This window comes from Oncorhynchus mykiss, chromosome 15 (assembly GCF_057628025.1).
Source record: "Oncorhynchus mykiss isolate SJ-2025 chromosome 15, ASM5762802v1, whole genome shotgun sequence".
NCBI lineage: Eukaryota > Metazoa > Chordata > Actinopteri > Salmoniformes > Salmonidae > Oncorhynchus > Oncorhynchus mykiss.
Window position 1 is genome coordinate 31,943,791 of NC_143036.1, and position 26,289 is coordinate 31,970,079.

A 26,289-nucleotide genomic window follows, 5' to 3' on the forward strand; every position below is an offset into this window, starting at 1 on the left:
CTTCTGTTTCATAAATATTGACATCGTTGACTGATTAGATCATGTTTTTGATCAAAATGTCTCATGTCGTTGCCGGTTTGTATAGGCTACATTAGAATGCAATAACAGAGAAAAGGTACACAAACATGAACCTCTGCTTAGATGATGGAAAACGTAGCAGTTATCTATGATCAAAATGCTACACTTTCAAAGATGTTGTCTTGATAGAGTGCCTTGAAAGCAACTGTCTCATCTGGCAAATAGAAAACAGGTTGGAGATTGAAATATTATTTTCCCCTCTTCACCAGAAAATATTTCAACTCAACTAAAGGGTCTGACACTTAGACTGAGCTTTAGGGTGAAAGACATATGCGAGTGCCAAAGAACCCCAACACCACCCCATCGGCGTTAGAGAGGAAGTGCATGCAAAATATCCATGCTCAACTCAGCAGACAACACAGACGAGGAGTGCGGCTTGGTGCAGGCCATGGGGATGGCCTCCCCTCCCCTCGCCGACGAAACCGACCTGGACAGGAAGAGCACGCTGCGGGTTACCCCCCGCCCCACAACAGCGGACCAGGAGGGAGCAGTCAGGGCGGTTAGACGCTCATGGGGGTCAGAGTTACGGAGAGGGAGGGGGAATTCTGTGGAGGAGAGCGCCAAGGGGAAAGCTCGCAGGATGTGGAAGTTCCTCAGCACTGGAATGAAGCAGAATGTGGACAAGGTAAAAAAAGATGGCACTGGGCGTCCCAAATGGCATCCGATTCCCTATAGACCATGTATAGTTTTCTATATAGGCAATAGGGTGCCATTTGGGACGCATCCTCTCTCGGTTGGAGGCATTGTTAAATCGGTAGGCGACATGTCTATTTATCCTAACTCTCTATCCCGCTTTCCTAGATAAGAAACGTCGATGTCAAGAGCGCTGTTCTCACCCATGGCCTGCAGCACTTACGTCATTTCCCTGGCAACGACCCTGTGCGCCACATGACCTACGGCAAGGGGGCGGCAGGGTTCATCAGCCTTCACAGGGAAGGCAGGGTCGTTATGTACCACCCAGACGGGCGTCTCCGTGACCTCCCACCCGCCTCTGTCTCTGTCCCCTACATGGGCCTAACCTCCACTCAGCTCCCTGGGCGTCTGGTGGGCTGGGGGCCCGGGGCAAGCCTCACGCTGCTGGACAGTGAGCTGCGCCCCCTAGCCAATGCTCTAGACCCTCTGGATGTGCGGGTTTGCCAGGTCACAGAGCAGTCCCTGGAGCTGGTGACAGCGGGGGCGGGGAACGTGTGTGTGTGGTGTCTGACTCACATGGTGTGCCGGGTGAGAGTGACGGAGGGTCTTGGGCGCCACAGCGTTTTTACCCAGCTGGCGTTGGCCCCCCCGGGCCCCGAGAGGCATCACAGGGCCTTCGTCGTTTACGGGAGAGCTGTGGTTGTCGTTGACCTCACTGCTGGGCGTGTTCTGGAGCACAAAAGGAACCTCCACCTACGGTAGGTGTGTGTGTGTGTGTGTGTGTGTGTGTGTGTGTGTGTGTGTGTGTGTGTGTGTGTGTGTGTGTGTGTGTGTGTGTGTGTGTGTGTGTTCATTATTGTTGGACAGTGGGCAGTTTTGGGCAAAATGTCACCTCAACTGATCTGCAGACAGAGTGAACATGCCTCTTTTCTTCAGGGATATCACTGCACTGGTGTACAGCTTTCATCTGGACTTTGTGGTCACTGCGTCCAAAGATGTTTCCATCAGAGTGTGGGGTCCTGACTGGGGGCTTTGTATGGCGTTCGTAGGACACACTGGTGAGATAACCACTTGGTTGGGGGAAAAAACCTTCCCTATGATTCCAGCTAGTCAAGTCAAGTGCATTCAACAAAGGTCACAACACTCTTTACGTGTGTGTGTGTGTGTGTGTGTGTGTGTGTGTGTGTGTGTGTGTGTGTGTGTGTGTGTGTGTGTGTGTGTGTGTGTGTGCGCAGGTGTGGTGACCTCTCTGGCTTGCTGTCCGGAGTCTGGCCTGCTGCTCTCTGCCTCCCTGGATGGGACCCTGCGTTGCTGGAGCATGGAGGGGGGGGACCAGGTCCAGTGTTTCCCCATCGAAGGAGGGGAGCCCCCTCTGGGCCTGGGGGGTCCGATGAAAGGGGGCACCTTCTTTACTTTCTCCCAGCAAGGAGTGGACTTCTGGACCATCAGCAGCCTGTATAATCTTCACTGCAGGCTGGAGGGGGACCTGGGTGGCCCCATGAGACAGATAGTAGTTCCCTCTTGCCCCCTGCCCTACCCCTACCCCACCCGGGTGCTTTGCGTCAGCGGGGATAGTAACGTCATGCTAGTGGCTGCCGAGACGGGGGCGGTCCTAACCTCCTTCAGTACCGGGCAGAGGGTAAGGTGCGCCGATTACTGCTTACACAAAGAGATTCTATTGGTCCTGACGGAGGGCGGAACGTTGATCCGGGCCAGCACGCTGACCAACCCGGCGACGTGTGTGGATGAGTGGAAGGCACGAGGACAGGGTCCATGGCAGAGGGAGGAGCAGACGGATGGGGAGGGGGATCAGTGGATCGCAAAGCCAGGCCCAGCCTCCTGCATGGTGCTCTACAGCAACATAGCTGACGGACAGAGAGCGCTAGACGAGTGGAAGAGCCTGCAGGAGCAGAGATGCCAGAGACCCACAAACAAGAAACCTCTTCATGATGCCAAGAACCGGTAAGACCCCTCCTGTGTCCCTAATTTAGGCTTGTGTTGACATTATTGACAGTCCCTTTATATTTAGATCATAAATCCCTCGGTAATTACCCAAACAAGCACTCTATGTTTGAATCTGTTAACTCTGTTTTAATCTGTTACTAAATTAAGACAGGCTGTTGGATGAAGTTTCCCCTAGACGGTGTTCAGATTAGCATTTAGGGGAGGGGAAACTGATCCTAGATCTTTATCTAGGGGAAACTTAACCCCGGAGCTCAAAATAGTGTGCCAACCATCCAAAGTAATGATATGTTATGACTCCCTTATGACTACCCCTGGGACAGGTTCCTGGTAATGCTGGGGCACAATGGCGGCTGTGTGAGTGTGCTTATGCTGGATACAGGAAAGGTGCAGTACAGGACCCCCGCACACAACGGCCAGAAAATCACCTTCCTGCAGGCAGACCCTGAGAACAGCTACCTACTGACAGCCGGTATGCAGCACTCTATTGGCTCTATGGGATGATGATGATGATGATGATGATGGTGGTGGTGATGACGGTGGTGGTGTTGATGATGCTGGTAATGATGATGATGATGATGATGATCATCCCATTCTCTCCCTTTCATCAGGCGAGGACAAGGCAGTGCTGGTCTGGAGGGTGTTTCCCTATGCCCAGGAGTGTCTCAGCCTGCACTTGAACCTTTTCTGTGGGCATCCTCCGCTCTACTTGACCCTGTTGGGGCCTCTGCTGGCCCTAGCCTTCCAAGATCCCGATAGCGCCACCTATAGCCTGGTGCACTTCAGCCTGCTCAACCAGAGTCGCACTGACCATCCGCCCAGTGAGGACCATCTGGACTGCATTACGGGTGAGACAGTAACAGAAGATTCCGTTAAACAATATACTGTGTTTTAGATACTATAGATCTGGGGCCGTATGAAACGTCTCAGAGTAGGAGTGCTGATCTAGGATCAGGTCAACATTGTCCATGTAATCTTATTCATTGTGTTAACAGTTGATGTTACTCTTCAATTACACAGACCCCAAAGAAAATCAGGGGGAGAAAAATAGGTTTATTCAAAGAGGAAAAATCATAGAGGTTATGCTGAAATGTAGATGTTCATTCTCCCCTGTCCTCAGTGATTCTCTCCACAGAACAAAGAGACAGGATGTAGTTTTATACCCCGAACCCTAACCTGTGGTTGACCAATTAGAATTACTGGCAATAAAATTGGGCCAATGGCCAGATAACATGTATCCCATTTTAGGCCTGATATATAGACAATTTGGACCAATGAGAACTTGCCATGTAGCTATGAGTCCCGGACAGAAATTCCTCCCATGCTCTGACCCATTAATAATTAATAATTCCCTATTACAGAAAAAACACTATTTCCATTGATCATTAATTCCCTCTTGACCTTTAGTCCTCTGCGTTGTGTATTTATTTTCAAAATATTCTTGCAATTGTCATCTAAAACGCAAAACTGATCCTAAATCAGCACTCCTACTCTGACACACTTAATACATATGGCCCCTGAGACACTCAACAAGTTAATGTACCTCAAACTATACTGAATATAAACTCAACATGCAACAATTTCAAGGATTTTACTGAGTTACAGATCATATAAGGAAATCTGTCAATTGAAATAAATTCATTAGGCCCTAATCTATGGATTTCACATGAATTGGCAGTGGCGCAGCCATGGTGGGCGTGTCCACCGGGGAGCCAGGCCCAGCCAGTCAGAATGAGTTTTCTCCTCAATTTCATCAGGTGTCCTAGTGGCTGTCAGACGATCCCGCAGGTGAAGAAGCCAGATGTGGAGGTCCTGGGCTGGCGTGGTTACACGTGGTCTGCGGTTGTGAGGCCTGTTGGACGTACTGCCAAATTCTCTAAAACTACATTGTGGCAGAGAACTTAACATTAAATACTCTGGCAACAGCTCTGGTGGACATTCCAATTGCACGCTCCCTCAAAATTTGAGATATCTGTGGCATTGTGTTGTGTGACAAAACTGCACATTTTAGAGTGGCCTTTTATTGTCCCCAGCACAAGGTGCATCTCTGTAATGATCATGCTGTTTAATCATCTTCTTGATATGCCACACCTGTCAGATGGATGGATTATTTTGGCAAGGCAGAAATGCTCACTAACAGGGATGTAAACAAATTTGTGCACCAAATTTGAGAGAAATATGCTTTTTGTGCATGTGGAACATTTCTGGGATCTTTTATTTCAGCTCAATGAACATGGGACCAACACTTTACATTTACGTGTATAATTTTGTTCAGTAGGTGATCCTTGGACAAGGTTTTTTTTTTAATGTCTTTGTGTGTGTGTGTGTGTGTGTGTGTGTGTGTGTGTGTGTGTGTGTGTGTGTGTGTGTGTGTGTGTGTGTGTGTGTGTGTGTGTGAGAGTGCAGGGCTCTGTGTGTGCCATCAGCTCCGAGTGTTTGCCTCCAGCAGTCAGGATGGAACTGTTCGCATCTGGGATGAAGATAACCGCCTCCTCAGGTCAGTCAATGTGTTTGTGTGTGTCCCTAATGGGGGAAGAAAATAAAAATTCACATGTGAACACGTGAAGTGTTCATCTTATGTGAAGTTAATGTGATAACATGAAAATACACATGTGAAAACGTGATCATATGGGAAGAGTTCCAAAAACACCTTTTCACATGATTTCACATGTGATTTCCCAGATGTGAAATCATGTGGTTTTTCTGTAAGGGGTGTGTGTGTGTTAGTAATTTCTGCAGTCCTTGTCCCTCTTAAGAACCCTCCAGCTGAGTGCGGAGCCTGAGTGTCTGGCCTACAGTGGGCAGAGGGGAGATCTGCTCCTAGGCATCAGAGGGGACCTGTATAGGATCCGCTGTGCCCACCTGCTGCCACATGACTTCCAGCTACGGGTATACTGACTGGGGGGAGGGGGTGGTGAAGTACTGGGGAGAGGTGGTGAGGACAGACTGATGGTCCTAGTGTGGCTCAGGTGGTAGAGCACGGTGCTTGCAATGCCAGGGTCATGGGTTCGATTTTCGCAGGGGCCACCCATATGAAAATCGATGCACTCACTACTTACTATAAGTCGCGTTGGGTAAAAGTGTCTGCTAAATGTCTTATATATTAGAATGGGTCTTGGAGGGTGAATACGTGTTTAGGCATTTTCAGTGAGATGATGTAGTTAGGTTTAGCTCAATGCTTTCGAATACGTGTGCTTACTGGGTAATGATACCTTTACTGTGCCTGTGCTCTGTATACATCCATAGCTCCTGTCTACGGAGATGTCAGATCCTATCCCTGACTTGCCCATATCTCACACCTCAACAAGGACAAGCAAAACCACGTAAGCTACCCTCCGTCTCTACCTATAATGTGACATAATGAACATCATAGACAAGTTATAACTAACTATAAGTTTGTTACAGTAAATGTGTATCAACAGTAAATCTATGGATTCCGTTTGCACTGGTAAATCTACATATTTACTGGGATTTTGAGCCAAAATGTGTTATCTATAGATGAACCGTTTTTATTTACATCTATGTAATAGTTATGTTACGTTAACCGTAACCTAGACATTATTGAGTGTGTGACGTGTTTTTTGCCCTACCATCAGGACTGTGGTCTCCCCCATGCCAGGGAAACAACCCAACGGAAAGCAGGACATGACCAAAGATCCAGTGAGTTTACCCAGAATATGAAAGGGAGAGAGAGGTGAATGAGAGAAAGCTTTGCATGGAATTGAGTGTGAAGGAGTGTGGGGTAAAGTGAGCCATTTGTTACATTCAGCATCACTACATCAAAGGAAATATAGTCTTCTTTCTAACTGCTCGTCGAACATCTCATTCCAAAATCATGGGCATTTTCAATATTGTATTTATTTAACCTTTATTTAACTGGGCAAGTCAGTTAAGAACAAATTCTTATTTACAATGACAGCCTACCTTGGGGCAAAAGGCCTCCTGCGGGGACTGGGGCCTGGGATTAAAATAAATAAATACAATATAAATATAGGACAAAACACACATCACAACAAGAGACACAACACCACACTACATAAAGAGAGACCTAAGACAACAACAAAGCAAGGCAGCAACACATGACGACACACCATGGTAGCAACACAACATAACAACAACATGGCAGCAACACAGCATGGCAGCAGCACAAAACATGGTGCAAACATTATTGGGCAGAGACAACAGCACAAAGGGCAAGAAGGTAGAGACAACAACACATCACACAAAGCTGTCAGTAAGAGTGTCCATGATTGAGTCTTTGAATGGAGAGATTGAGATAAAACTGTCCAGTTTGAGTGTTTGTTGCAGCTCGTTCCAGTCACTAGCTTCAGCAAACTGAAAAGAGGAGTGACCCAGGGATGTGTTTGCTTTGGGGACCTTTAACAGAATGTGACTGGCAGAACAGGTTTTGTATGTGGAGGATGAGGGCTGCAGTAGATATCTCAGATAGGGGGGAGTGAGGCATAAGAGGGTTTTATAAATATGCATCAACCAGTGGGTCTTGCAACAGGTATACAGAGATGACCAGTTTACAGAGGAGTATAGAGTGCAGTGATGTGTCCTATAAGGAGCATTGGTGTCAAATCTGATGGCCAAATGGTTAAGCCGCTCGAGAGCACCCTTACCTGCCGATCTAAAAATGATAATATTTAATAATCTAGCATGGGTAGGATGGTCATCTAAATCAGGGTTAGTTTGGCAGCTGGGGTGAAAGAGGAGCGATTACGAATGAGGAAACCAAGTCTAGATGTAACTTTAGCCTGCTGTTTTGATACAGTATGTGCTGAGAAAAGGACCATCTAGCCATACTCCCAAGTACTTGTCTGAGGTGACTACCTCAAGCTCTAAACCCTCAGAGGTAGTAATAACACCTGTGGGAGGAGGGACATTCTTCTTACCAAACCACATGACCTTTGTTTTGGAGGTATTCAGAACGAGGTTAAGGGCAGAGAAAGCTTGTTGGACACTAAGAAAGCTTTGTTGAAGGGCATTTAACACAAACCCTGGGGAGGGGCCAGCTGAGTATAAGACTGTATCATCTGCATATAAATGGGTGAGAGAGCTTCCTTCTGCCTGAGCTATGTTGTTGATGTAAATTGAGAAGAGCGTGGGGCCTTCGATCAAGCCTTGGGATACCTCCTTGATGACAGGCAGTGGCTGAGACAGCAGATTTTCTGACTTTATACACTGCACTCTTTGAGAGAGGTAGCTGGCAAACCAGGCTAAAGACCCCTCAGAGACACCAATACTCCTTGGTGTCTCGGCCCTCCTTGGTGCTCGGCCCACAAGAATGGAATGGTCTACCGTATCAAAAGCTTTGGCCAAGTCAATAAAAATAGCAGCACAATATTACTTAGAATCAAGGGCAATGGTGATATCATTGAGGACCTTTAAGGTTGCAGTGACACATCCAAATTACTGAGCGGAAACTAGATTGCATACCAGAGAGAATACTATAGACATCAAAAAAGCCAGTCAGTTGATTACTGACAAGTTTTTCCAACACTTTTGATAAACAGGGCAAAATAGAAATAGGCCTATAACAGTTAGGATCAGCTTGATCTCCCCACGCTCTACTCAAAGACCCACAGAGAGAGAACTGCTCCTTAAAGTAACTACCTTTGGCCTTCCGGATGTTTTATTATGATTTATTTCATCTTTCTTTAACCAGGTAGGCCAGTTGAGAACAAGTTCTCATTTACAACTGCGACTTGGTCAAGATAAAGCAAAGCAGTGCGACAAAAAACAACAGCACAGAGTTACACATGGGATAAACAAAAGTACAGTCAATAACACCATAGAAAATCTATATAGAAAATCTACTCTGGGTAGCCAGAGTGCACTTATTTCTCATTTGCCTGAACGATAGCCAGTCAGCCTGAGTATGTGTGTGCCGAGCCTTTCGCCAAATGCAATTATTGAGGTGGAGTAATTCTGCAAGATCACGGTCGAACCAGGGGCGGAACCTGTTTTTAATTCTCATTTTCCTTATGGGGGCGTGTTTGTTAACAATACCACAAAAAAAAAACATAAAAAAAGAAGGTCCAAGCGTCTTCGATAGAGGGGATCAAGCTGATACTATACCATTTTACAGAGGCCAGTTCATGAAGGAAGGCTTGCTCATTAAAGTTTTTTAGCAAGAGTCTATGACAAATCAGGACAGGTCGTTTTACTGAGCAGCCATTATAACAAAGGCTGTAAAACAGTGATCACTCAGGTCATTACAGAAAACACCAGACTGATACCTATCATGATTATTTGTGAGGATAACATCGAGGAAAGGGCATTAATATAGAGTTGGTCCCCCCTTTGCTGCTGTATTTGCTGCTGTAACAGCCTCCACTCTTCTACGAAGGCTGTCCACTAGATGTTGGAACATTGCTGCGGGGACTTGCTTCCATTCAGCAACAAGAGCATTAGTGAGGTCAGGCACTGATCTTGGGGCGTTTAGGCCTGGCTGGCAGTCAGCGTTCCAATTCATCCCAAATGTGTTCAATGGGGTTGAGGTCAGGGCTCTGTTCAGGCCAGTCGAGTTCTTCCACACTGATCTCGACAAACCATTTCTTAATGGACCTTGCTTTGTGCACGGGAGCATTGTCATGCTGAAACAGGAAAGGGCCTTCCCCAAACTGATATCACAAAGTTGGAAGCACAGAATCGTCTAGAATGTCATCGAATGCTGTAGCGTTAATATTTCCCTTCACTGGAACTAAGGGGCCTAGCCCGAAACCATGAAAACAGACCCAAACCATTATTCCTCCTTCACCAAACTTTACAGTTGGTACTATGCATTGGGGAGGTAGCGTTCTCCTGGCAACCCAGATTCGTCCATCGGACTGCCAGATGGTGAAACATAATTCATTACTCCAGAGAAAGCGTTTCCACTGCTCTAGAGTCCAATGGCAGCGAGCTTTACACCACTCCAGCCAGCATTAGGCATTGTTCATGGTGATTTTAGGCTTAATCCCTAACACCCTAATTTCAAGGGTGTCCACATACTGCATATAAACTCTGGGAAAAAAGAAACGCCCCTTTTGCAGGACCCTGTCTTTCAAAGATAATTTTAAAAATCCAAATAACTTCACAGATCTTCATTGTAAAGGGTTCAAACACTGTTTCTCATGCTTATTCGTTGAACCATAAACAATTCATGAACATGCACCTGTGGAACGGTTGTTAAGATACTAACAGCTTACAGATGGTATGCAATTAAGTTCACAGTTATGAAAATTTAGGACACTAAAGAGGCCTTTCTACTGACTCTGAAAGAAAGATGCCCAGGGTCCCTGCTCATCTGCGTGAATGTGCCTTAGGCATGCTGCAAGGAGGCATGAGGACTGCAGATAAGGCCAGGGCAATACATTTCAATATCCGTACTGTGAGACGCCTAAGACAGAGCTACAGGGAGACAGGACGGACAGCTGATCGTCCTCGCAGTGCCAGTCCATGTGTAACAACACCTGCACAGGGTCGGTACATCCGAACATCACACCTGCGGGACAGGTACAGGATGGCAACAACAACTGCCTGAGTTACACCAAGAACGCACAATCCCTCAATCAGTGCTCAGACTGTCCGCAATAGGCTGAGAGAGGCTGAACTGAGGCCTTGCAAGCCTGTTGTAAGGCAGGTCCTCATCAGACATCACTGGCAACAACGTCGCTTATGGACACAAACCCACCATCGCTGGACCAGACAGGACTGCCAAAAAGTGCTCTTCACTGACGAGTCACAGTTTTGTCTCCCCAGGGGTGATGGTCGGATTCGCGTTTATCGTCAAAGGAATGAGTGTTACACCGAGGCCTGTACTCTGGAGCGGGATTGATTTGGAAGTGGAGGGTCCGTCATGGTCTGGGGAGGTGTGTCACAAAATCATCGGACTGAGCTTGTTGTCATTGCAGGCAATCTCAACACTGTGCGTTACAGGGAAGACATCCTCCTCCCTCATATGGTACCCTTCCTGCAGGCTCATCCTGACATAACCCATGCATAATCAAGCATGACAATGCCACCAGCCATACTGCTCTTTCTGTCCGTGAGACAGGAATATCAGTGTTCTGCCATGGCCAGCGAAGAGCCCGGATCTCAATCCCATTGAGCACGTCTGGGACCTGTTGGATCAGAGGGTGAGGGCTGGGGCCATTCCCCTCAGAAATGTCCGGGAAGTTGCAGGTGACTTGGTGGAAGAGTGGGGTAACATCTCACAGCAAGAACTAGCAAATCTGGTGCTGTCCATGAGGAGGAGATGCACTGCAGTACTTAATGCAACTGGTGGCCACAGCAGATACTGACTGTTACTTTTGACCCCCCCCCCCCCCCCTTTGTTCAGGGACACATTATTCCATTTCTGTTAGTCACATGTCTGTGGAACTTGTTCAGTTTGTTTCAGTTGTTCGATCTTGTTATGTTCATACAAATATTTACTCAAGTTAAGTTTGCTGAAAATTAACGCAGTTGACAGTGAGAGGACATTTATTTTTTTGCTGAGTTTATATCAGGATGTTCTGTATCCCAGACAATTATCTGAATTAGTGTAAACATAACCGTTGTGAAAAAATTGCTTGTACAAAAAAAAGGGTCTCTTGGCACAACTTAACCCGGTTATTGGGTAAGTTGAGCATAGGGACAGGGTAAGTTGGGCATAGGGACAGGGTAAGTTGAGCATAGGGACAGGGTAAGTTGAGCCGCCTTAGAGTAAGTAGGTGATGGTTGGTTTCCTGATACAATGGGTGATGGAATGGAGGTGTGGTATATTGTATATCTTAAATGTAGGCTTGCATTCAGATATAGATCTCTCTGTCCAATATCACTTACCCTTCCATTTCTTGACCAGTTGTCTGGGACAGGGATGTTGTTTCGACATGCCAATTCATAGGCAAGTTCTCTGCATTTGAGCCATGATAGTGGTCAGCGAAATTCTTGATATGTTTAGCAAGCTCAGACTCCGTGTCGTCACATAAGACCTTGTGTGCCCCTGCTACTCTATTATAGCTTCTCTTTCTCACATGTACATGTTTCTTTTATTTTTTGTTTTGAGGTGTACTTTTTACCCCTTTTTTGTGATATCCAATTGGTAGTTACAGTCTTGTCCCATCACTGCAACTCCCATATGGACTCGGGAGAGGCGAAGGTCGAGAGCCATGCGTCCTCCTAAACACGACCCCGCCAAGCCACTCCACCGCCGCACCAATGTGTTGGAGGAAACAGCAGGCGACCGAAGTCAGCGTGCATGCTCCTGGCCACCACAAGGAGTCACTAGAGCGCTATGTGACAAGGACATCCCAGCCGGCTAAACCCTCACGTAACCTGGACGACGCTGGGCCAATTGTGCGCCGCCTCATGGGTCTCCCGGTCGTGGACGGCTGCGACACAGTCCGGGATCGAACCCGGATCTGTAGTGATGCCTCTAGCACTGCGATGCCATTGCCTTAGACCGATGCGCAACTCGGGAGGCCACAGGTACATGTCTTTTTTGTACCTCTTTAGTGTCATTCAGTCTTTTTTATTTTTTCATCCCTTGCTGCTGCTCGAATGGACCTATATTCTCCTCTTACTTCCTTGGCTGCGCTCTCAAGAACCTCAAGGGGGGCTAGACCCCTGCTTCTTTTACATTTGTATAGAAAGGGCATGGTATCTGCTCTGTGACAATACAAATTCACTATCTTGAGTTTGTATACATGACACATTGCAAAAATACTATGCATATAGGGCCTGATTCAGACTTAGGAAATGTATGCCTTTCCTACTCACGCCTTTCCTAGCCACTTCTTAATAGTTGGTATTCAGACTTACCTTATGCAGGTGTGCAATGGGCTTGGCAGGGGTCATTCTCTTAACTGCTGAAAACCCCCTCCTACTTTCTGGCCAACAGATGTTCTTTTGTGGTGTTTTCATTCAATAGTGTTTTCAGTACATTTATCTAAAGCCCACCCATTTAAATTTTGTGTCTCAACAGACTCACTAGAATATATGGAGAGAACTGTTCAGGATATTAGGGATCAATGAAAGAAAGCCATGTAAATACAGTGCCTTGCGAAAGTATTCGGCCCCCTTGAACTTTGCGACCTTTTGCCACACTTCAGGCTTCAAACATAAAGATATAAAACTGTATTTTTTTGTGAAGAATCAACAACAAGTGGGACACAATCATGAAGTGGAACGACATTTATTGGATATTTCAAACTTTTTTAACAAATCAAAAACTGAAAAATTGGGCGTGCAAAATTATTCAGCCCCCTTAAGTTAATACTTTGTAGCGCCACCTTTTGCTGCGATTAGAGCTGTAAGTCGCTTGGGGTATGTCTCTATCAGTTTTGCACATCGAGAGACTGAAATTTTTCCCATTCCTCCTTGCAAAACAGCTCGAGCTCAGTGAGGTTGGATGGAGAGCATTTGTGAACAGCAGTTTTCAGTTCTTTCCACAGATTCTCGATTGGATTCAGGTCTGGACTTTGACTTGGCCATTCTAACACCTGGATATGTTTATTTTTGAACCATCCCATTGTAGATTTTGCTTTATGTTTTGGATCATTGTCTTGTTGGAAGACAAATCTCCGTCCCAGTCTCAGGTCTTTTGCAGACTCCATCAGGTTTTCTTCCAGAATGGTCCTGTATTTGGCTCCATCCATCTTCCCATCAATTTGAACCATCTTCCCTGTCCCTGCTGAAGAAAAGCAGGCCCAAACCATGATGCTGCCACCACCATGTTTGACAGTGGGGATGGTGTGTTCAGCTGTGTTGCTTTTACGCCAAACATAACGTTTTGCATTGTTGCCAAAAAGTTCAATTTTGGTTTCATCTGACCAGAGCACCTTCTTCCACATGTTTGGTGTGTCTCCCAGGTGGCTTGTGGCAAACTTTAAACGACACTTTTTATGGATATCTTTAAGAAATGGCTTTCTTCTTGCCACTCTTCCATAAAGGCCAGATTTGTGCAATATACGACTGATTGTTGTCCTATGGACAGAGTCTCCCACCTCAGCTGTAGATCTCTGCAGTTCATCCAGAGTGATCATGGGCCTCTTGGCTGTATCTCTGATCAGTCTTCTCCTTGTATGAGCTGAAAGTTTAGAGGGACGGCCAGGTCTTGGTAGATTTGCAGTGGTCTGATACTCCTTCCATTTCAATATTATCGCTTGCACAGTGCTCCTTGGGATGTTTAAAGCTTGGGAAATCTTTTTGTATCCAAATCCGGCTTTAAACTTCTTCACAACAGTATCTCGGACCTGCCTGGTGTGTTTCTTGTTCTTCATGATGCTCTCTGCGCTTTTAACGAACCTCTGAGACTATCACAGTGCAGGTGCATTTATACGGAGACTTGATTACACACAGGTGGATTGTATTTATCATCATTAGTCATTTAGGTCAACATTGGATCATTCAGAGATCCTCACTGAACTTCTGGAGAGAGTTTGCTGCACTGAAAGTAAAGGGGCTGAATAATTTTGCACGCCCCATTTTTCAGTTTTTGATTTGTTAAAAAAGTTTGCAATATCCAATAAATGTCGTTCCACTTCATGATTGTGTCCCACTTGTTGTTGATTCTTCACAAAAAAATACAGTTTTATATCTTTATGTTTGAAGCCTGAAATGTGGCAAAAAGTCGCAAAGTTCAAGGGGGCCGAATACTTTCGCAAGGCACTGTACATGCATATTCATCTCTGTTTCAGCACCAATTGGTAGATGTAAAAAATGAACAGTAGTCCTATAAATCGACCCTAATAATCTTCACTAATCCTGGAACTGGGATGACAATGGTCCAGTCGTCATGAACCGTGCTGCAACTCCAGGTTTAAACTGCTACCTACATGTGGTCTGACTTCCATGATGATTGAAATGGGCTACATGTCCCAAACTATTGCACAACTTGTAATATGTTAGGCTAATATGATCCACTGTTGCTAACGCTCCTCAGGAACAACCACACAAACGTGACAGAGGAAAGAAAGACAATGGAATGGAATGATGCAAAATGAGGAAACTGACAGGTAGTGACAGTTATCAATGTATCTGACGGTATAACTGACGGTGGCTACTGGTAGTGGCTAATATTTAACATAATACAAATAGTGTTTTTTTTAAATACAGTGAAAAGTCTGAATATAATTAAAACATTCTAGAAATCATAAATCAACTCGGTAGGTTTGGTGCTATACTGTCATTTGTTCATGGCTACAGAAACCTATAGCTTGGGTCACCAAATTTCCTCCCAAGTTAAAAGGCCCGCATTTCATAAACTTCACTGTGGAAAAGGTGATGTGTCGACATGATTCAGTTTGCTGCCATATGACTGGTTTCACATTTGTCTCCAGCGTATATAAGGTAAAATAGATCTAAAACAAGTGTCATTTATATTTACAATCCCCTTATCCAAACGGCTTACCTCGCTCTTATCAATAGTTGTTATCAATTTGTAAATTACAGTGCATGGAGAATGGTGTTATTTCTATCAGGAAAAAATAAGTAGATGTTGTCCCACTTGGAACCGACAGGTTATTCATTATTTCATCGCGCGTAAAGGTGGTGGAACTATGAGAGAATTAAGTCAAGGTTAGAATGCGGCGAATGTGTAGACACACCTCCACCACACATTCATTTCTTTGATCTCCACCCCCAACGAATAGCTGTTGAACAGCATGATATTCTCATGCTTAAGCTAAAGGTCAGAATAAGCGTAGAGAGAAAAGTGCATAAAATACGGAATTACGTTCCATTTACTTGCACTTAACTCGGAATCGGCCTATTATGCATAAAACATTTGGACTACAGCGCATTCGGAAAGTATTCAGACCCCTTGACTTTTTCCACATTTTGTTACGTTACAGCCTTATTCTTACCGCCTTGCACCTTCAATGCTGCAGAAATGTTTTGGTACTCGTCCCCAGGTTTGTGCCTCGAGACAATCTCGTCTCGGAGCTCTACAGACAATTCCTACGACCTCATGGCTCGGTTTTTGCTCTGACATGCACTGTCAACTGTGGGACCTTTATATAGACGGTGTGCCTTTCCAAATCATGTCCAATCAATAGAATTTACCACAGGTGGACTTTCAATCATGTTTTCACTTTGTCATTATGGGTATTATTGTGTGTAGATTGATGAGTAACATTTTTTTATTAAATCAATTTTAGACTAAGACTGTAACGTAACATAATGCAGGAAAAGGAGAAAGGGCTGTGAATACTTTCCAAATGCACTGTATTTTAGCCCACACAACTACAAAGATACACTTCAGGTTCAGGATACTTCAGGATACTACTAGGTTTAGGACCTCATTTTGTAGCTTATAAAGACCCCAACTGATGTATAACATATTCTTAAAACAATCTACTTTGGTTTAGATACAAGCATCATGAAATCTATTACACAACAAATCCATTTGTTTTTGGGACTTATCTTGCTTACCGCTTTTTTCCATGTGGTTTCCTTCTTCACAGACTCCTTTCATTTTTTATTGAACCTTTATTTAACTAGGCATGTCAGTTAAGAACAAATTCTTACTTACAACAACGGCCTAGGAACAGTGGTTTAACTGCCTTGTTCAGGGGCAGAATGACAGATTTTTACCTAGTCTAGCAACCTTGTGGTTACTGGCCCAATGCTCTAACCACTAGGCTAGCTGCCGCTAAATATTTGGTCACATTCATTTTGTGTATGGTTTCCTAGAAACAAGGGGTAGCTCAACTAAACCTTTGGCTCAATGTACCCCACTCTCCACTACTGCTATTTTCATTTTAGGTTTGATCAGTTAAGGCCAATGTGTGTGTTCCCATACCTAATGTGCCAGTGGTGTAATGATAGTTTTTCCACCCACTCCCTGTCCCTCAGGAGTATGCGGCGCTGCTGGCTCGAAACAGAGACCTGGCCTCACTCCAGGAAGGCACCACAGAGAGAAGGAAGAGGAAACCTCCCACCACGCTGAAAACCAGGAAGGAAGCCTTCGACCGCTATATGAAGATCGTCTACAGCCAGCCCCTCAACATTAAGGTTCTTTATACTGAGAACAATTAGCTACAAGATGATTGGGGTAGGAATGTACCCCGCCAAGTGGAGTCAGAGAGATGCTGAAAGCAGTATGTGCCCTTTTGTTGGCTGTAGAGAGAAGAACCGATAACCTCACCTATAATATAATGTTTTATGTGAAAGGACAAATGTCATTACTTGAGAGTGGGAATGCATTGTAGATATGCAGACTAATGAATGTTTGTTCTGATTATATCTCAGGTTGGGGATGAGGACATGTTTGACCTTCATGCAGCTCTGTTTCCTCCAAAACTACCTGACTGTCGACCATTCACCCCACCCACCTTAAGGAATGGCTTCTTCCCAAACCCTAACTTGGCCAAGCCCCTGCCACCCATAACCAAGCCAGGGAAGGTGAGGGCCGCTGGTTCAGTTTAGCATATCTGTCTGCTGTCCCTCTACTTCCTGAAGCTAAGTAATAGATAGATTGAGACAAAGAAACCACACCTCCCTTAGTCCTCTGTCTGTCCCTTTGCAGGATGAGGAGCTAGAGCCAGCCCCAGCACAGAGCAATCCGGTGGGCTTCATCCCTAACTCTGTGCTAGTGGGCCAGCTGTGGCCAGACGTTGTGGTGGAAAACACAATCCCCAAGCAAACATTCAAACTGAGGGATGAGCAGGACTATGAGGAGGAAGTGAGAGGATATTTACAGAGACCAGATTCAGGATCAGTTTTGCCTTCCAGATCACAATGTATAAGATTACATGGACATGGGGAGCTGATCCTAGATCAGCACTCCTACTCTGATATGCTTGTTACATATGTCCTCAGAAGAGGAGAATCGGTGTATGTTCTGTGATAAGATTGAAAGAATTGTTGGTTTGGTTTTCCTCACAGGGTGATACTGAAGAAGTTCAGTTTCTGGTGTATGAGAGCGATGAGGAACTGGACATAGGTTCCCCCATACATCTGGTGAAGAGCCCTCAGAAAGACAAGAGCCCCCCACCTCCCACTCCAAAGAAGCCAGCCTACGTAATGAGGGTGAGTGGTGTATTAGCAACGCACATGGCCCGCCCACCTTTGGATCTCTTAGGGTGCAAAATCCACTTATCACTGAAATATGACTGGATTGATGGCTTTCGTTTTACTCTTGCGACACTTTCCCACTCTTGCCTGTGCCATTCCCGTTAACGTAGCGACCGCGGAAACGTTTGTAATGACCTGTCAAACTCACTCCGGTAATAACTGAAATGGGATCAGTGGAATACATTGGCCTTCCGTTGCATCTATAGGAACTCTAACGCTTCGTCAGGGATTTAGCGCACTGTCTCGACACTTACATCACAAGAAAGAGAAGAAAGATCCCTTTATTTTGGTGAGTGTTCTTTTTTTTATGATTTAGTACAGTTGAAATGTTTAATTCGATGCTGAAATTAAAGCAACTTCCAAAAACGAACACTCGGATTATGGTGATACTATGTCTGATCTCGCAAACAGAGTAAAGTATGTTTAGATAGGTGTGAACTAGAGCCGAGCGTTTTGATTTTAAATTAAGTGGGTATCCTTCTCTTGACGCACTGGTTGAATTATGCAAGAGAACATGACAACAGTATTAATGAGGAAGTCTAGAAAGTGCAGGTGAGTGCAGGTAGGCCTAGACATAGCAAGTTTTTGGTGGGGGCAACCCTGTTCCTCGCCTTTATATTAATGTATTAATGTATGCAAATACACCTAGTGTGTATATATGCAAATCAGGCAAATACAATTTTCTTTATTTGATCACAAAGTAATACAATAATACCTGATGTACTGTTAGGTTCTAAATAAACAGAGTGAAAACTCACGGACAACTAGTAAAGCTTTAAAACCTGTTAGGGATCCTGGTTCCCAGTTGGGAACCTACCCTCCCACGTTCAGCTGGAACGGTGGCGCATGGAGCGCAAAAATATTCTTAGAAATATTTAACCTCCACACATTAACAAGTCCAATAGCTCAAGTGAAAGATAAACACCCTGTTCATCTAGCCAGCAAGTCAGATTTCTAAAATGTTTTACGGCGAAAACATAGCACATATATATGTCAAACCACCACCAGACACAGCTCATTTGAATAGCCAAAACATGCAATCAACAAACGCAGGATTAAAAAATAAATCATTCACTAACCTTTTGAAAATCTTCATCAGATGACAGTAATAGGACATGTTACACAGTACATTTTTTTTTTCTTCAATAATATGCCATTTATATCCATAAATGTCCATTTACATTGAATTCATGTTCAGAAAATACTCAAAAATGTCCGCAGGAAATCTAGGTAGCGCGGCAAGATAACGTAAATAGACATCATAAACTTTGACTAAATATACATGTTCTACATATAGTTAGAAAGATACACTGCTTCTTTATGCAATCGCTTTGTTACATTTATTTTTAACGTTACAGAAATCGCACACTGTTCAATATTCTGAGACGGCGCTCAGATATAAGCTAAATTTCTCCGTAATGTTGGAGTCAACAGAAACACAGATTTCAGCATAAATATTCCCTTACCTTCGATGGTCTTCGTTCAGAATGTTCTGGAAGGGTTCATACTTACCCAAAGAATCGTTTGGTTTCAATTCTTGCGTCTTTGTATTAGCTACTGCTAATAACATCAGCTGAAATGCACCCAAAATGTCCTCTGGTCCGGAAAAGTTGCGCATCAAAACTTAAAAATGACATATTATATTTCGACTAAACAGGTCAAACTAAGTGCAGAATCAAGCTTTATGATGTTTTAAACATACAAAACAAATTTCTATTCAACCGGTCATCGTTAGTTCTTCCCAGGAGTGCTGGAACAAAGGAATGGCCGGGACCAATTCGCGCCCCAACGCACAAGGTATTTTCTCCTGGCACACACTAATTTCACTCCCATAGGGCCAATTCTCGCGGGATTTGAACGATTAAAAGCTCTACTGAATGAGGACATCTAGTGGAAGACATAGAAAGTCTCCCCAGATCCATAACTGGTTGGGAAGGGTGGGGGCGATGACGTCAAAGTTGCCCCAACTTTCATGACCACAAAAACTAGTTTGGAAGAATGCCTGCCCTGTGAGTTCTGCTATACTTACAGACATAATTCCAACGGTTTTAGAAGCTTTAGAGTGTTTTCTATCCAATAATAATTATTATATGCATATATTAGCAATTTTTGACAGATTTTTTTTCAGTTTACTATGGGTACCCAATTCCTCCAAAGGGGGCAGAAGTCAGCCCTATCTCTAGCAGGTTTAACCAAGTTTATTCACCCACTGGGTCACACAGCTGCATAAGACAAAGACATGATACTTTCTATTAAATCGATTCCATTCCAGCCATTACTAATCAAAATCAAATGTATTTATATAGCCCTTCTTACATCAGCTGATATATCAAAATCCTGTACAGAAACCCAGCCTGAAACCCCAAACAGCAAGCAATGCAGGTGTAGAATGCAGGTGTGGACTATGAGCCTGTCCTCCCTTCACCAGCCTTCTCTGGTATCGGGGCTGCATGAAGGGCAGCTGTCATGTGCTCATGGCCCGTATCCACTAAGAGTCTCAGAGTAGGAGTGCTGATCTAGGATCTTTGCATATAATGTTATTTATTATGATTTAAAATACAAAACTGATCCTAGATCAGCACTCATACTCTGAGAGGTTTTGTGGATACAGGCCCAGGTCTGATGAATGTTTGTGTTCCCCTCCTAGCCTCCAAAGGCTGTCCCTCCCACTAAGATACCCAAACTGCCGACCCCACCTCCCCCTAGAACCCCAACACCACCCCGCACACCCACCCCCGAGATCCCAGGATTCCTTAAACAGTTTGTGGATGAGGACTGGTTCAAGGATATCTACCAAGACCAAAGGGTGAGTCTTTTTTAGCTGAAGCAAGCACACCATTTTCATCCCAAAAAACGAATTCATTCTACTGGGGAAAATTCCTTAGAAACCCTGTAAGTCAGTTGTATTCAAAGTATGGGTCGTGTGGGGGAACTGCAAAGTAAGAGTACAGGTTATTGTATAGGACAATATACAAATGTTTTTGAGAAAGATAAGGAAAAACACAACTTTACTGAGTAAATGTATTAATTCATTTATTTTTAATTTTGATAAGAGATGAAAATGTAATGAATTGAAGGTTATTTGTTGATGTAAAAATTGAAATATCCCGATTTTAAGATTGTGTCATTATTTTGGGGGTAGGGTGGGGTCATGAGAAATTCGGGCAAAAGAAAGTCCCAGTTGAAAAAGATGAGACTATTGTTTTGGTGGTGTTCCTGCGTGTGTGAAGTGTATCAGGCAGGCCCTGTGTCCTGAGGAGTTCTCCATGCAGATTCTGGACTACATGCAGAGTTGTGGTGCCCAACTAAAGATGAGGATGCTGAGCGCGCTTATCACTTTACGCAGACAGGGGGAGCTAGGTAACACAGACAAGCTCAGCAAGGGGCTTATGGGTTCTCTACGCAACAACACCTCATCAAATATGGTATGTCCTCTCCTGTGGAATTTGGTATGCTGTTTAATGTTTGAATCTGTTTTTTTACGCCATTGTGAATTTGGATTTTAAACCATGTCTGGGTTTGTGTGTATGTTGTGTGCTTCAGTCTGATGAGGAGCAGCGAGTGGTGAGTGAAATACTCAACGTGTTGGTGTGTCTGGGTCCTGAAAGCCATGAGATCATCGTGGAGCTCCTCACTCTACTGGCCCACAAAGAACTGGGACTACAGTGAGTCTATGCCGCCCCAGTCTTTGTCTATACTCACTTTCATTGACGTCACCATAGTAAGTCCACAACTCTGCTTCCCTGTATTGGTGAATGCTGAGCTCTGATTCATCTAGCTGTGACAGTGAGTGCCCTTGTCAAATGTAGTACAATATATAGGCAATAGGGTGCCATTTGGGTTGCAAACAGTGAATGGTGACCTCTAACTCTGTGTGTCTGGTCCTCCTGTTGGCAGGAAAACAGTGATGTGCCTGCTGCAGGTGATGGGCGTGGAGGATGCTGACCCATGGCTCGCCATGGAGATGGATCCCTGGGACTCCATGGTCCAGGACCTTCCTGATTCCTGGAAGAGCCTGGGAGAGATGGCTGCAGAGTGGCTGCACTCCTGGACCTCAAAATACAAGGTAATCATTTATTCGATTTATATATTGCTTTTCCAGATGCTCAAAGCTCTTACATCGTAATGGGAAACTCACCTCATCCACCGCCAATAAAAAATAAGTAGAAGGAGAAGAGCAGGTGCAGGAGGAATTAATCAGCAATGCACTGCTCTAGGCTGCCAATGTCCTTTTCATTGACCCTAACACCTCTAAATATGAGCATACGAGGTCTCATATGAGCATATGAGATTACTGGCAAGCGCAGTGTGGCGCAACTGGTTCCCAAACTGGTTCTTGCCTGTTTAACATGGTAGGTCTGCCAAGCAATATCTGGGAGAGGAGGCTGGTGAGGAGAGGATGGCTCATAAAAATGACTGGAAAGGAGTTAATGGAATGGTATCAGACATATGGAAACCATGTTTGACACCATTCCATAATTCCGTTACAGCCATTACTATGAGCCCGTCTGACTTCTAATGCCACCAGCAACCACTGATATCTGGTCTCCCCTCTCTTTGATCTGCAGGGCCAGAACAGGTCTCTGTTCCTGAAGAATGCAGGGAAGAACCTCTTCACCCCAGTGGATGTGCTCAACTACTTCTGCTCTGTCAAAAGGGATATGTTTTTGAAGGCGCAGACTGTCCCACCAGAGGGGCGCAAAGACACAGTATTGCGTCTCCCTGAATCATCCAGGTACCAGACAGATGTACCCCCCCCCCCCCCCCCCCAATCACGGAAACAAATGTCACATGCCTCACCTTTTTAGCTCGTAACGCAATTTTCTGACGCATTGCTTCGCTGTGTGCGTGCATTCTTATCTAGATCTAAGCCAATCCATCGTCTTGGAGAGACCTACAGCATGTCCAGGATACGCAAGCCTCCAGGTAAGGTTTAGCCCTCCGTGGTATGGTGAACAGAATATACATTCAATTAATAGCTCTTAACGACCATCTCAGCATAGAGCTTGTATACAGTGCATTCAGTATTCAGACCCCTTGACTTTTTCCACATTATGTTACAGCCTTATTCTAAAATATATTAAATAATTTTCTTTCTTCATCAATCTACACACAATACTCCATAATGACAAAGTAAAAATAGTTTTTCAGACATTTGTGCAAATTTCTAAAATATATATTTTTTAAATATTATATTTACATAAGTATTCAGACCCTTTACTCAGTACTTTGTTGAAGCGCCTTTGGAAGCGATTACAGCCTCGAGTTGTCTTGGGTATGATGCTACATGCTTGGCACACCTGTATTTGGGGAGTTTCTCCCATTTTTCTCTGCAGATCCTCTCAAGCTCTGTCAGGTTGGATGGGGTGAGTTGCTGCACAGCTATTTTCAGGTCTCTCCAGAGATGTTTGATCGGGTTCAGGTCCGGGCTCTGGCTCGGCCACTCAAGGACATTCAGAGACCCGAAGCCACTCTTGCGTTGTCTTGGCTGTGTGCTTAGGGTCGTTGTCCTGTTGGAAGGTGAACCTTCGTCCCAGCCTGAGGTCCTGAGCACTCTGGATCAGGTTTTCATCAAGGATCTCTCTGTACTTTGCTCCGTTCATATTTCCCTCGATCCTGACTTGTCTCCCAGTCACTGCCACTAAAAAACATCCCCACAGCATGATACTGCTACCACCATGCTTCACCGTAGGGATCGTGCCAGGTTTCCTCCAGACGTGACTCCAGACAAGAGGTCACTATGTCCTTCTTAGTTGTCCGGTCTGCATTGGGTGTTCATTCCTCAGAACAGCTACTTACAGTGCCTTGCGAAAGTATTCGGCCCCCTTGAACTTTGCGACCTTTTGCCACATTTCAGGCTTCAAACATAAAGATATAAAACTGTATTTTTTTGTGAAGAATCAACAACAAGTGGGACACAATCATGAAGTGGAACGACATTTATTGGATATTTCAAACTTGAACAAATCAAACTGAAACAAACTGAAAAATTGGGCGTGCAAAATTATTCAGCCCCCTTAAGTTAATACTTTGTAGCGCCACCTTTTGCTGCGATTACAGCTGTAAGTCGCTTGGGGTATGTCTCTATCAGTTTTGCACATCGAGAGACTGAAATTTTTTCCCATTCCTCCTTGCAAAACAGCTCGAGCTCAGTGAGGTTGGATGGAGAGCATTTGTGAACAGCAGTTTTCAGTTCTTTCCACAGATTCTCGATTGGATTCAGGTCTGGACTTTGACTTGGCCATTCTAACACCTGGATATGTTTATTTTTGAACCATTCCATTGTAGATTTTGCTTTATGTTTTGGATCATTGTCTTGTTGGAAGACAAATCTCCATCCCAGTCTCAGGTCTTTTGCAGACTCCATCAGGTTTTCTTCCAGAATGGTCCTGTATTTGGCTCCATCCATCTTCCCATCAATTTTAACCATCTTCCCTGTCCCTGCTGAAGAAAAGCAGGCCCAAACCATGATGCTGCCACCATCATGTTTGACAGTGGGGATGGTGTGTTCAGCTGTGTTGCTTTTACGCCAAACATAACGTTTTGCATTGTTGCCAAAAAGTTCCATTTTGGTTTCATCTGACCAGAGCACCTTCTTCCACATGTTTGGTGTGTCTCCCAGGTGGCTTGTGGCAAACTTTAAACGACACTTTTTATGGATATCTTTAAGAAATTGCTTTCTTCTTGCCACTCTTCCATAAAGGCCAGATTTGTGCAATATACGACTGATTGTTGTCCTATGGACAGAGTCTCCCACCTCAGCTGTAGATCTCTGCAGTTCATCCAGAGTGATCATGGGCCTCTTGGCTGCATCTCTGATCAGTCTTCTCCTTGTATGAGCTGAACGTTTAGAGGGACGGCCAGGTCTTGGTAGATTTGCAGTGGTCTGATACTCCTTCCATTTCAATATTATCGCTTGCACAGTGCTCCTTGGGATGTTTAAAGCTTGGGAAATCTTTTTGTATCCAAATCCGGCTTTAAACTTCTTCACAACAGTATCTCGGACCTGCCTGGTGTGTTCCTTGTTCTTCATGATGCTCTCTGCGCTTTTGACGGACCTCTGAGACTATCACAGTGCAGGTGCATTTATACGGAGACTTGATTACACACAGGTGGATTGTATTTATCATCATTAGTCATTTAGGTCAACATTGGATCATTCAGAGATCCTCACTGAACTTCTGGAGAGAGTATGCTGCACTGAAAGTAAAGGGGCTGAATAATTTTGCATGCCCAATTTTTCAGTTTTTGATTTGTTAAAAAAGTTAGAAATATCCAATAAATGTCGTTCCACTTCATGATTGTGTCCCACTTGTTGTTGATTCTTCACAAAAAAATACAGTTTTATATCTTTATGTTTGAAGCCTGAAATGTGGCAAAAGGTCGCAAAGTTCAAGGGGGCCGAATACTTTCGCAAGGCACTGTAAATAAAAGCTGAAAGAAATAATTATCTCTACTATTATTCTGACATTTCACATTCTTAAAATAAAGTGGTGATCGTAACTGACCTAAAACAGGGAATTCTTGCTTGGATTAAATGTCAGGAATTGTGAAAAACTGAGTTTAAATGTATTTGACTAAGGTGTATGTAAACTTCCGACTTCAACAGTATGTAAATAAGGTCTTTCTGTTTTTTATCTTTAATACAATTGCAAAATTTTCTTAACCTGTTTTCGCGTTGTCATTATTGGGTATTGTGTGTCGATTGATGAGGAACAGTTTAAAAAATATATATTTTAGAATAATGCTATAAAGTCAAGGGGTCTGATCTTAGTCTCTTTTATTTCAAAACAGGTGTGATCTTGCCCCCTCTCCCAAACCGCCCTGTCCTCATGGGCTTCACCCCGTTCCTCACCCTGCCCCTGCCGAGGGTCAGCCTGTCCCCCTTTCCTTTCCCTGTGGACCAGCACTGTTTGAAGGCCTCCCCGCGACGTTACTTCATCCTGGAGCGCTCCTATGTACACTACTATAGATGACACAGCCTCCCAGGCAGCAAGATATTATTCCCGCACCCAAGACTTTTCCCTTTCCCCTGACAAAGACCAGCCAAACAGATATACTCTTGTTTGAATTAAACATCTCTTGTATAGATCTTTTTTTATTGTATATCACTTGATTCACTCATTACCAATAAAGTTTGAATGACTGTAAACGTCTGTAAAAATTAAACTGTTGTGTGTTGTTCCATGGACGCGATATGAACGGATATGCCAGAGATATTTTTTCATTGTTTGCTTTAATATAAATATAAGCTTATATTGCAGTTTGGAAAATATACAGTACTGTGCAAAAGTTTTAGGCAGGTGTGAAAAAATTCTGTAAAGTAAGAATGCTTTAAAAAATAGACATGTTAATAGATTACATTTATCAATTAACAAAATGCAAAGTATGTGAAGAGAAGAAAAATCTAACAAGGCCCAAACATCTTGGAGAACTAACTACAGTTCTTCTGTGGATTTAGGCAGCCTCAGGTGCTTCTCTCTGTTCATGTAATCCTAGACAGACTATGATGTTGAGATCAGGGCTCTGTGGGGGCCATACCATCCACCTCAAGGACTCCTTGTTCTT

The 26,289-nt window shown here is 44.3% G+C and overlaps 1 protein-coding gene across 1 annotated transcript; it reads left to right on the top strand.

Annotated features, from left to right (window-relative positions):
* Position 1: 1 nt before the first annotated feature.
* On the top strand, positions 2 to 25,890 carry wdr97 (WD repeat domain 97). The gene is made up of 21 exons (XM_036944292.2): positions 2 to 703; positions 880 to 1,469; positions 1,648 to 1,769; positions 1,947 to 2,673; positions 2,997 to 3,145; positions 3,285 to 3,521; positions 5,080 to 5,170; positions 5,430 to 5,562; positions 5,920 to 5,996; positions 6,270 to 6,333; positions 16,501 to 16,659; positions 16,897 to 17,049; positions 17,174 to 17,329; positions 17,533 to 17,676; positions 20,369 to 20,527; positions 20,952 to 21,146; positions 21,265 to 21,386; positions 21,619 to 21,787; positions 22,290 to 22,456; positions 22,586 to 22,647; positions 25,516 to 25,890. Exons 1-21 carry the CDS (start codon positions 416 to 418, stop codon positions 25,695 to 25,697), a joined length of 4,146 nt encoding a protein of 1,381 aa, XP_036800187.2. The 5' UTR covers positions 2 to 415; the 3' UTR covers positions 25,698 to 25,890.
* Positions 25,891 to 26,289: the final 399 nt, after the last annotated feature.